At 35.3% G+C, this 10664-nt stretch overlaps 2 protein-coding genes across 3 annotated transcripts; both read right to left on the bottom strand.

The window, feature by feature from the left end:
- Nucleotides 1-572: 572 nt before the first annotated feature.
- Nucleotides 573-3959, bottom strand: LOC109170303 (NAC domain-containing protein 17-like). Its single transcript, XM_019319353.1, has 3 exons — nt 3539-3959; nt 1396-2568; nt 573-1085 (listed from the first exon to the last, which is right to left on the bottom strand). Exons 1-3 carry the CDS (start codon nt 3741-3743, stop codon nt 715-717), a joined length of 1749 nt encoding a protein of 582 aa, XP_019174898.1. The 5' UTR covers nt 3744-3959; the 3' UTR covers nt 573-714.
- A 3786-nt stretch (nt 3960-7745) lies between these two features.
- On the bottom strand, nt 7746-10664 carry LOC109170614 (NAC domain-containing protein 17-like). Of its 2 annotated transcripts, none has more exons than XM_019319809.1 (3): nt 10222-10661; nt 8442-9515; nt 7746-8161 (listed from the first exon to the last, which is right to left on the bottom strand). In XM_019319809.1, exons 1-3 carry the CDS (start codon nt 10412-10414, stop codon nt 7812-7814), a joined length of 1617 nt encoding a protein of 538 aa, XP_019175354.1. In that variant the 5' UTR covers nt 10415-10661; the 3' UTR covers nt 7746-7811. The 2 variants fall into 2 exon arrangements, with proteins under 2 accessions (XP_019175354.1, XP_019175355.1); XM_019319810.1 differs by lacking the exon at nt 7746-8161 and adding an exon at nt 8168-8316 and having other exon boundaries at nt 10222-10664.

Consider the following 10664-nt stretch of genomic DNA (forward strand, 5'->3'; position numbering starts at 1 on the left):
TTAATTTTAAATTAAACACATGAATCTAATATTCCTAGTAATCCAAACGCACCCTTAAGGTTTTGTTTGTAGCTTCAACATTTTTAGTTTTCCACTGAAAGGATCAGTACCGACTCTTGGACGCAATCCGCAATTAGGGACGATGGCAATCATCCCCCTCTTCACATTCTAACATATATTCTCAGTGGCAAAGTGATTGTAATTTTTTTTTTTTTCTTAAAGTGATTGTATTTTACTTTTATTTACACATTTAGGTGTTCGTCAGTAAGACTAGAAGTGATAACGGTAAATTATTATCTCAACATTATTTATGTATGGAATGTACATTATACAAAATAATATACTTTTAATATTTAAAAAATATATTTTTCTTAAATACAAGGTGCATTTTTAATATACTTAAAGTATATTAATTGTATATTGAATATACATTATTTGATAATATACTTTCAGTATTCAAATAATGTCTTTATGTACACAAATAATGTACTTTTTATTTATACACAAAATTATGGACCATTGAAGCTCTGACATGCAAGGCCTCCAAATGTTGGAATATGGTTAATAGAGAAGAGATAACGGCAAAAGTGAAAGGCATTCAAGAGGGCATATGGGTTTTGTGATCAATTAGATCAACATTTCATTACTCTATATTAGCCATTCATTGCGGTGCAGAATGCTAAATGCTAACTGCAATACTTCCTATTTACAAATTCATGAAGATACACATCTGCCCATGACACAGAACGATGTCCCTATGAACACCCATAAGATAGCACACAACACTCCAAGTAAAGAAAAACAGAGGATTCCGCTCCTAGATTTGCTTGCACTCCTTGAAGTTGCACCTGCAGCAATATTCATGTTTATGGCATTTATTCTTAATCGTCTAAAGCTAGACATTCGCTCAAAGGCCTTATTAACCAAAGCACTTTCTGCAGCTGAAGCAGGAGTGGTTGGTATAGATTCCACAAAGGCCCATAGAGAAGAAGATAGGCTTGAGTTTGTAGCATCATCCTGTCTGGCGGTCTGGATTGGGTTTGGTCCCGCAGGATGATTCATGAAATTATTATCATAACCCACACCTATACATACCAAAACTGATCAAAATAAGACCCTAAACAAAAAGACAGAAAAAATCATAACACCAACACATTAGCAGAAGAGCTCTTCAACTTGGCTCAAACTCTCCCATTTCCACTTGGGCAAAAGAGTTCTTGCCGTCTGGAAGATGACATGGTCAGATGCCATCCATCTGTCCAAGAGCTCCTTAAAGTCAGTCAAAATAAATACAGTTTGCACTAAATCTTTAAAGCACAATATAATGTTAATATCATCAGTGTGGTGCAAGCCAGGAAAAAGTGCAAATATTGCTGCTTGCAACAATTTCAGTACCTGAAGGGATGGCCCCCTGATTTATGTCATCAGGGAAAAAGATGTCAGAACTCTGGTCATGCATCCACAGTTGATCACTGACTTCATTGCCCTCATTGAAATACAACTGCTGGTCGTTCACAATTTCAGGATAATCACTGAAGTAATTGGAGGTCTGGTTTACAGTGCCATTGTTCACATATGATTCAGCAGCCTGTCCCCCTTCACTTGTCCCCACATCATGAAGAAACATTGTTGCATCTTGATACAGGTCAAATTCACTCAACCCATCAAAATCATTAAGCAGTTGGGTGTCTGATTTCTCCACTGGCATATTAAATTTATGGATATCGGGTTCTGTACTAAGAAGATCATCCATCTCCAGAAAGTCTTCAAGGAAATCCTCTTCCACAGCTTGAGTTTGCTCATTACAGACAGCAGAAGATGTGACCTCAGATGCTTCGTGCAACAGTGGCTGCGATGTGCCAGATTCTGTCACTTCAAAGCTTGCCTGAACATTGTATTGTTGCAAGGCAGTTTGCTCGGTCACATTAAGCTCCCTTGAGGATTGATCCAGCAAAGTACTTTCACTATCCTCCTCCCCTATAAGGTGCTCCAAGTCATAACTGTAATCTATAGAGAGTGGTTGCATAAGCGGTGGAGGCTCATTTCCAATATGGTTCAGGAATCCGTCAAGATCATCTTTTGGGTACTGGAATGGAACATTAAGTTTTGGGTTTTCAATTGGTGGAATATCACTCACTGGATTTCTAGATTTCTTCTGGTCAACAGAGCATTTGGGGTTCAAATATTCATCATCATCCCAGTCCTCTTCTTTAAAAGGTGCTCCATATTGCTCCCCATTCTTGGGACCAGCCCCACTCTTCTTAAAGACCTTGTAAAGTGCATAGTAGTCCCGTACACTATCACATCTTCTGAATTCCTCCTCATCCAGTGTGTACTCATGCATCACCCAATCTGTTCGTATACCAGTTGGTGCCCGACCTTTATAAAAGACCAGGGTCTTCTTAACACCTACAGCACGAGAGTTGCATGTAATGCTACGATCCTTTCCAGTAGCTTTCCAATAGCCATGCTTGGTTGCTCTATTAGACCTGGCTCCATTTGGATACTTGCGATCCCTGGGGCTAAAGAAGAACCATTGCCTGTCGCCAGTTTTCAACTTTGACAACTCTGCATATTGGAAATTTCAGAAATTAGTTAATTAAGTGGGCAAAAAAAACACAATTGATCAACTTGAATAATGAAATATAGGTCATGAATTGTTATTAATGAAAATATTCGAAACAAGATTGCTAAGCTATATGATATGGGAGAGTGGTTTCTGGCTTTCTGCCAAAAATGATGAACATACAAATTCCAATGTAATTACTCACTGTATGTACATTAGTAAGAGTGGTAACTAGTTTCTGACTTTTTCAAATTAGACAATTGCACCCAAATGTGTTCTAAATAAATTAACATGCATAAAAATAACTAGCTATTCCATCTGTCCACAAAAACAAAAACAAAAACAAAAAAAAAACAACAACAAAACAAAAAAACAGTTTCTTCTAGGCATCAATTAATTAAGATCACCATCTCTAATTTCTTCCTCACTTGCAATTCCAAAAAGATATGGAGTATTTATTTACAGGTCAGGGGTAAAAGGATAAACACCAAATGCAAATTTAGCATTACAGCGAAATCAAGTTCTGTAAAATTCACATGAGTCAACTAGACAACACTTTAAACACACCTAGTCAATCAACCAAATTAACTCCAGAAAAGGGAAACCATGATGGCACATCTAAAGATGCAGATCAGCTCTATATACCATAGTTGACTTTTAATTGTTTACAGTTTCATTCAAGCCATATATAAATCAATTACGGTAATAGCCAAATCCACCGAAATGAAATCAACAACTCGATCATGAAAACATTAGACCACAAAAGGATCCAGACATATAACAAGCAAAGGTGCAAATAACAGACAAAGCAAACCCTACTTCACAAAACAAAACCATCAAACACCGATATACCATCCAAACAGAAAATCACCAAGCTTCTATCTCAAAAAAGTAAAAATCAATACACTGGTACGAACAAACCGCACATGATAAAACCAATCAACAGCCATATAATCAGAGAAAGAGAAATACCAGGCAAGTCCTCCGGGTCCCACTTGTACACATCCGTCTCGCAGATGGCGTCGAGCAGGAGCTTCTTGTGGCAGATCTTCCTCTTCAAGTAATACAACACCAGCTCCTCATCCGTAGGATGAAACCTAAACCCCGGCGGGAACCTCTGGTCGGAAAGGGAAGCCGATGATGACGAGTTTGATGTAATCTTCACCTCCATCACCATATTTTCAATCCACAAAAATTTGTGCTCAAAATAAACTAGAAATAATCAACAAATACTTTTAATAAATAAAAAAATAAATAAAAAGTAAGATAATCAGGTAAAAACTGGAGAGTGATCGGAAACCCTAGAGGTTGAGAAGCGAAACGAGGAGGAATTGGGAGAGAAGAATGATCGTCGGGTTGATGATAACCCGAACGCGGGAGGCTGTGGACTAATAAGTGACTAACAGCAGTCGCCGTGGTTTAGTAGTCAAAATATTGTAGAGAGACTAAAGGGGTAAAATGTAATTTGACTTTGCTCAGAAGGTTCGTGGAACCTGGCTAATGGCTATGGACCCTACGCCCGCGGAGGCTGTAAGAACACTTTTTATTTGGAAAATAGATTGATAGATACGTGTATAAATTTTATTTTTTATTTGGAAAATGATATAAATTAATGATTTTTTTCCTTGACAAAAACTTTTTTTTTTTTGAAAGGAATTCATAAAATTTTATTAAATCAAAGAAGCAATACAAGAAGGAATAGAATCCAACCAAACAGAGGAATCAGTACTAGAACGAGCTGCCCTGGCCAAGACATGGGCAAGCTTATTCGCTGATCTAGGAACAAAGACAAAAACTTTATAGACATTTAAATAATATTTCATCTTTAAATTTTGACACAAGTGTCAAATAGACCCATCTACTATTGTGAAGTGCCCAATTTCCACCACGAACTAAATTAAGTGTCAAATAGGTCCATTTATCAGCTAAATTTATTCAATTTGCATTTTTACAGGTTGCTAGCCGGTTGCATATTTAGTTATTAAAAATAAATAAATAAATAGAATAAAAAAAAATTTAAAAAGAATATCAACCGCTGGACAGCCGATGGCTGCCCTTTCGCAAACAGCCGGTGACTGATATTCTCTTCTTTTTTAAAAAAAAAAATTATTCTATTTATTTTTAATAATTAAATACGCAACCTGCTAGCAACCTGTAAAAAATGTCAATTGAACAAATTTAGCTGGTAGATGAGCTTATTTCACACTTAATTTAGTTCGTGGTGGGAATTGAACACTTCGCAATAATAGATGGGTCTATTTGACACTTGTGCCTTAAATTTTTATATGTAACTTTTTTAAAGACATCAATTTGTATCAGTATTTTTTTTTACCAATTACAATTACAAATGGTATGCTTAATTGCACTGATATTATAGAATTATCTTGATATTAGATAAAAAGAAAAAATCAATATCAATTGACACTGTATAACTTTAAAAAAAAAAAAAAAACGTAAAGTCAAAGGTTGAATAAGAGAATATGAGTGTTGTTTTACATATTGTAAGGTGTAAGGTACAATCATGATAAGTTTTGGTGAGGGTATGGAGTTTGGACTAAGTTGGCATTTTAATATATCTTATTGGTTAGTCAATATGGGCTATGGCGAGAAAATTCCAAAGAGAGAGAAGACATCGAGGATGGATCATGGATTAGTCAGCGAACAGGTTATTTATTATTATTATTTTTTTAACAACAGGTATTTTATTTTAATCATTAAGTAATTTAGGAGAAATGGTGCTTTATTGCTTCACTATTTTCTTAAACTATAATTAGTCAAACACTTGTGACACCGTCTCACATATTTTTATCCGTGAAACAAATTGGATTGGATCGAGACAGTATGCAAATGTAATACTTATACTAGCAAATGTAATACTACATCATGAATAAAATATTTATTACTTATAAGAAAAATCATAATACTTTTTAAAATAAATTTAACATTTTTATATTTTGATGTAAAAGTATTATTTTTTTATTAAAAATATTATATTTTTCCTTATAAGTAATACTGCACTTATAAAGGAAAATTAATATTTTTATATCAAAATGTAAAAAGTATTACATTTTCCCTAAAATGTAATAAACATTATATTCCTAATTTGTATTACATTTAGTAATAGTATAAGTATTATATTTCATCTTTTTCCGACCCAGCTCACGAACAAGCAATAGTTATGTTGTGCAACCGAATGTACCATACGCATGGTGCATACGGTTCAAAACGACGTCGTTTTGACAAAAACGTGCGTCCCACTTTAAAAAAAAAAAAAAATCAGGTTCGATTCTCAGCAATAGCATTATTGTGGATATATAGTTATGAATTTCTGGATATATAGTTATAAATTTGTGGATATATAGTTATGAATTTATGGATATTTAGTTCATTCATTGTGGATATTTAGTTCATTCATTGTAGATATATTTACTTCATTTATTCACTGTGGATATATAGTTATGAATTTCTGGATATATAGTTATGAATTTATGGATATTTAGTTCATTCATTGTGGATATTTAGTTCAATCATATATTGTGGATATTTCGTTCATTCATTGTGAATTTTTACTTCATTCATTCATTCATTCATTTATTGTGGATTTTTACTTCATTCATTCACTGTGGATATATAGTTATGAAATTGTTGATATATAGTTATGAATTTCTGGATATATAAAAATGCTATTGCCGGGAATCGAACCTGATTTCTTCTTTAAGTGGGACGCGCGTTTTTTTAACCAAAACGGTGCCGTTTTGCAACCATATGCACCTTGCAAGGTGCATTCGGTTGCACAGCTTAATTTGCGACGAACAAGTATCCATGAGATGGTTTTACACAATTTTTTGCTAATTATTAAAAACTAATTCATGAATGTTTTTTTACTCAAATGTTAAAAAAAATGTTTCTCTATTTTACAAAAGCATTATTATACATTGTTTTGCCTGAATTCTTTTTTATTATCTACTTGATCCATATATTTTAACATCATTGCCAATTTTAATTTAGTTTTTCATGGTCAAATTCTCTAAAATATTAGTATCCAATTACGTTAATTAACCCAATTCTACTACCTACCAATTTAATCCATATTTTAAACCCACCCTCCTCATTGAATGAATCTCCCACATGTTAAAAAGAACAGGAAAAAAAAACAAAACACTCAAAGTGATTAAATTATTAAAATTACAAAAAATAATTAAATGAAAAAATAAGAGTTGAGCGTAAGTGATCTAATTAAAATAGTCCAAACATTTTTTTTAAATCCATTAAGTTTCCAACTTACGCTAGAATAATCTTAAATCTTCAGAACCCTATCCTTATACTATGGACTAAGGTTCACACTATACTATGGATCTTGGTTCATGTGTATATATTTTGTGTTATGAAATTTTATAACTTAAGAGTATAAACTCTATACTTTAAACAAATTAGTAATTGTGTCTTATGTTCTTATTGTTCTCTCAAAGTGGGCTTTAGGACAAACATGATTTTATTGTATTCTTTTTATTTTATAAGTGAAGTGTCAAAATGTAAAGGCAAGTTATTTCATGCACCCCAGGGGCCACTTAAGAGGTGAATCGTAAATTATTGTGTGGAGCATAGTTCAAAACAACATCATTTTGATGTTTAAAATAATTTCTTGTTGAAGCGAAGACCATTGACATACGCGAAGCTCTGAAATGGATCAAGGACCTTAGCCTAGATAACGTTCAAGTTGAAAGTGAAAGGGACTCCCTAAAGACGATAAGTAGTATTGACAAGCATAGCTTGGAGACTTCTTTTGATTTACTTGTCAATGATATTAAGGTCTTAACTAGAAGTTTTTGTAATCTCGACTTTTTGTTTGTTTAACGGTCCGCAAACAAGACAACCCACTTGTTAGCTAAGAAGGCCTTGTAAACAAGACAACCCACTTGTTAGCTAAGAAGGCCTTGTAAACAAGACAACCCACTTGTTAGCTAAGAAGGCCTTGTACAAGTCTGACTATTCGGACTGCTTTTCGATCCATTTTGTTTCTTTAGCTCATGTTTTGGAGTTTGACCTATCTTAATATACTTTCCTTCTTGTTATGCGCGCGTGTTTGAATAATGAACGATATATATATATATATATATATATATATATATATATATATATATATATATATATTTGTCCATTTCCTTCTAGTTGCCATTGATTTCACCAAGCTGCCAAAGCATAACAGAATTTTCCAATTTATAAATTCAGGAGGGAACATCCCCAACTAGCTCAATGACGAAGTTCCTAGCAATATCCATAACATAGCAGCACACAACACTCCTAGTACGAATACACATAAAAAGCCACTCATTGACTTGCCTGAACTTCTCGAAGTATTACCTGATGCAGTATTCATGTTTCTGGCAATTACTCTTGATCTTCTAGTCGTTTGCTCAAATGCCATATCAGCAGCAGGACTTTCGGCAGCTGAAGCAGGAGTGGCTGGTATTGATTCCAGACTGCCCCATAGAGCAGAAGAGAACCTTGAGTTTGTGGCGCCATCCTCTCTAGTGATTTGATTTGAATTTGTCCCCTTAGGATGATCATTCAAGGAATGATTATCATAAACTACACCTATACATGCCAAAACTCAGTGGAATTAGACAAATATCGTAACACCAACACATTAGCAGAAGAGCTCTTCAAGTTGGCTCAAACTCCCCCATTTCCACTTGGGCAAAAGAGTTCTCGCCATTTGGAAGATGACATGGTTGTGCCATACCATCCATCTGTCCAAGAGCTCAAAGTCAGCCAACATATATAGAGTTGCAATAAATCTTTAAAGCATTATATTATTGGTACTGTGATGGCAAAGGAAGAGTGAAATTATTGATGTTGAAAACAATTTCAGTACCTAAAGTTGCTGGATGGAAGACCTCATGATTTGCTTCAGCTGGGGTCGCGATGTTGCACCTTTGATCAGGAGACCACAGTCGATTGCTGCCTTCATTGTTCTCGTTCAAATACAACTGCTGGCTGTTCATGGTTTCATGATTATCGCTGAAATAAGTAGAGACAGGGTTTACCATGCCATTTTCAGCATTGTTTGCATATGGTTGATTGGGATGTCTTGCCTCTCTTGTTCCCATATCATATCCGTATTGCTGAATTTCCATAATTTCCCCTGGCTTATTAAAGTTATTAATGCTGGGTTCTGGACCAGCAAGGTCATCCACCTCCAGAAAACCTTCCAGGTAATCCTCCTCCACCATTTGAGGATTCAACCCATGATAGACTGGAGCAGATGTGAACTCAGGAGCCTCTGGCAATTGTGGTTGCGAAGTGCTACACTGTGTCACATCAACGTTTGCCTGCACATTGTGTGGTGTGGTAGGATGGAGAATAGCGTTTTGCACAGGTAAATCAGGCTCATCTTCAAGCAGGTCCAGGAGTTCTTCAATATTAACTAAAGAGATTTCAAAATCATTAGGTATTGGGCTTTCAACATTAACAACATCATTGACCTGATTTGTATATTTTTCTTGCTCAACAAGGGGGTTAACAGTCAAGCAGTCATCATCAGCCCAATCCTCCTCCCTAAAAGGTGCACCATATTGCTCCCCATTCTTGGGGCCTATCCCACTCTTCCTAAAGATCCTATATAGTGCATAGTAGTCTTGTGCAGAAGGACATCTTTTTAGCTCCTCTTCGTCCATTGTATACTCATACATCACCCAATCAGTACGTTCAGGTTTAATAGTAGGTTTGGGAGAAGAAGGTTTAATAGTAGGTGTCCGACCTTTATAAAAGACCAGTGTCTTCTTAACGCCAACATTACGAGAATTGCATGTAATTATGCGATCCCTTCCCGTTACTTTCCAAAACCCCTGCTTAGTTGCTCTGTTTGACCTGGCTCCATTTGGATACTTCCGATCTCTGGGGCTAAAGAAGAACCACTGCCTATCACCAGTCTTCAACTTTGACAACTCTGCAATTTAAAGTTGAGAAAACAGTCAATAAAGTGCATACAACTAAAGTTGCAAATACTGGTTGTCAATTGCTATTCACGAGAACTTAAGAAGATTTAAAAGGAGATAGCCATCAACTTAACAAAGATATGAGCAAGTTTTACCCTGAAATACACTGCAACAATTTTGTCAACTCCATTCGATCAATCAAAGTGTATAGATACATGTAACCACATATATTGGTATTATAGCTTGTTTCTTACTCTAGCTTTCATACACTAGATCAGAGTTGAAATTTAATAGTTCCATATCTCACTGTATTTCAAATGAATCAAAATATTACAAACAGACCAAACCTTTCTATATCATGGAGACATAATGACCCATGAAAATCATCAGATAAACTCAATATAGCACCATTAACTTCATTATGTACAGTTTAGAAATCATAAACACGACATTTGAGCAGAGAACTTCATCCATCACTAAGATCCGAAAACAACAACAAAAATATAGATAAATATCAAGCAATGATAGTGAAAATAACGACCAAATATTCAAATGTAACAGCAGAAAACCACAAAAACATCTATCAATCATCCATAAAGAAGATATCATCATAACTAAAGCGTAAATACAAGGAATCATGAAAAACGCATACAACCAAATACAGTCAACGGCCTTATAACAACAATTGATAGATAGGCAATGAGAAAAAAGCTATACCAGGAAGTTCTTCTGGCTCCCGCTTGTATACGTCAGTCTCGCCAATGACGTCGCGCATGATTGGCTGGCGGCAGATCTTTCTCTTCAAGTAGTATACGACCAGTTCCTCGTCCGTAGGTTGGAACCTGAACCCCGGCGGAAACCGCTGGCCGCAGAGGCAAGAGCATGATGAAGGTTCTGATGTAAGCTCCATCTCTTTCGAGAATTTCTCGAACTCACAAAAAAATTTTCTCAAATGTATTATACAATTGATCAATAAAAACTTGAGTATAATTACAAATAAATATAACTTTATCAAAGAAATTGTAAGCACAAATTTGGACAGTAATTCAAAACCCTAGATGATAAGAAGTGAAGATGGATTGAAAAGGTCGATCATCAAGGAGATGATGACCCAGTCTCCCTAGAGCGGATGGGAGTGGACTGGAAAGAGTTGAATGCGA

This window comes from Ipomoea nil, unplaced genomic scaffold (assembly GCF_001879475.1).
Source record: "Ipomoea nil cultivar Tokyo-kokei standard unplaced genomic scaffold, Asagao_1.1 scaffold3321, whole genome shotgun sequence".
Lineage (NCBI taxonomy): Eukaryota > Viridiplantae > Streptophyta > Magnoliopsida > Solanales > Convolvulaceae > Ipomoea > Ipomoea nil.

What these genes read in the sequence shown, in the direction of transcription:
- LOC109170303 (XM_019319353.1), bottom strand. Translation starts at nt 3,743, where the DNA reads ATGGTGATGGAGGTGAAGATTACATCAAACTCGTCATCATCGGCTTCC. An exon ending in GGACCCGGAGGACTTGCCTG is followed by an intron (nt 2,569 to 3,538) that starts GTATTTCTCTTT and finishes TCCAATATGCAG; the next exon opens with AGTTGTCAAAGTTGAAAACT. An exon ending in TCAGGGGGCCATCCCTTCAG is followed by an intron (nt 1,086 to 1,395) that starts GTACTGAAATTG and finishes TGGTATGTATAG; the next exon opens with GTGTGGGTTATGATAATAAT.
- LOC109170614 (XM_019319809.1), bottom strand. Translation starts at nt 10,414, where the DNA reads ATGGAGCTTACATCAGAACCTTCATCATGCTCTTGCCTCTGCGGCCAG. An exon ending in GGAGCCAGAAGAACTTCCTG is followed by an intron (nt 9,516 to 10,221) that starts GTATAGCTTTTT and finishes TTTAAATTGCAG; the next exon opens with AGTTGTCAAAGTTGAAGACT. An exon ending in CTTCCATCCAGCAACTTTAG is followed by an intron (nt 8,162 to 8,441) that starts GTACTGAAATTG and finishes TGGCATGTATAG; the next exon opens with GTGTAGTTTATGATAATCAT.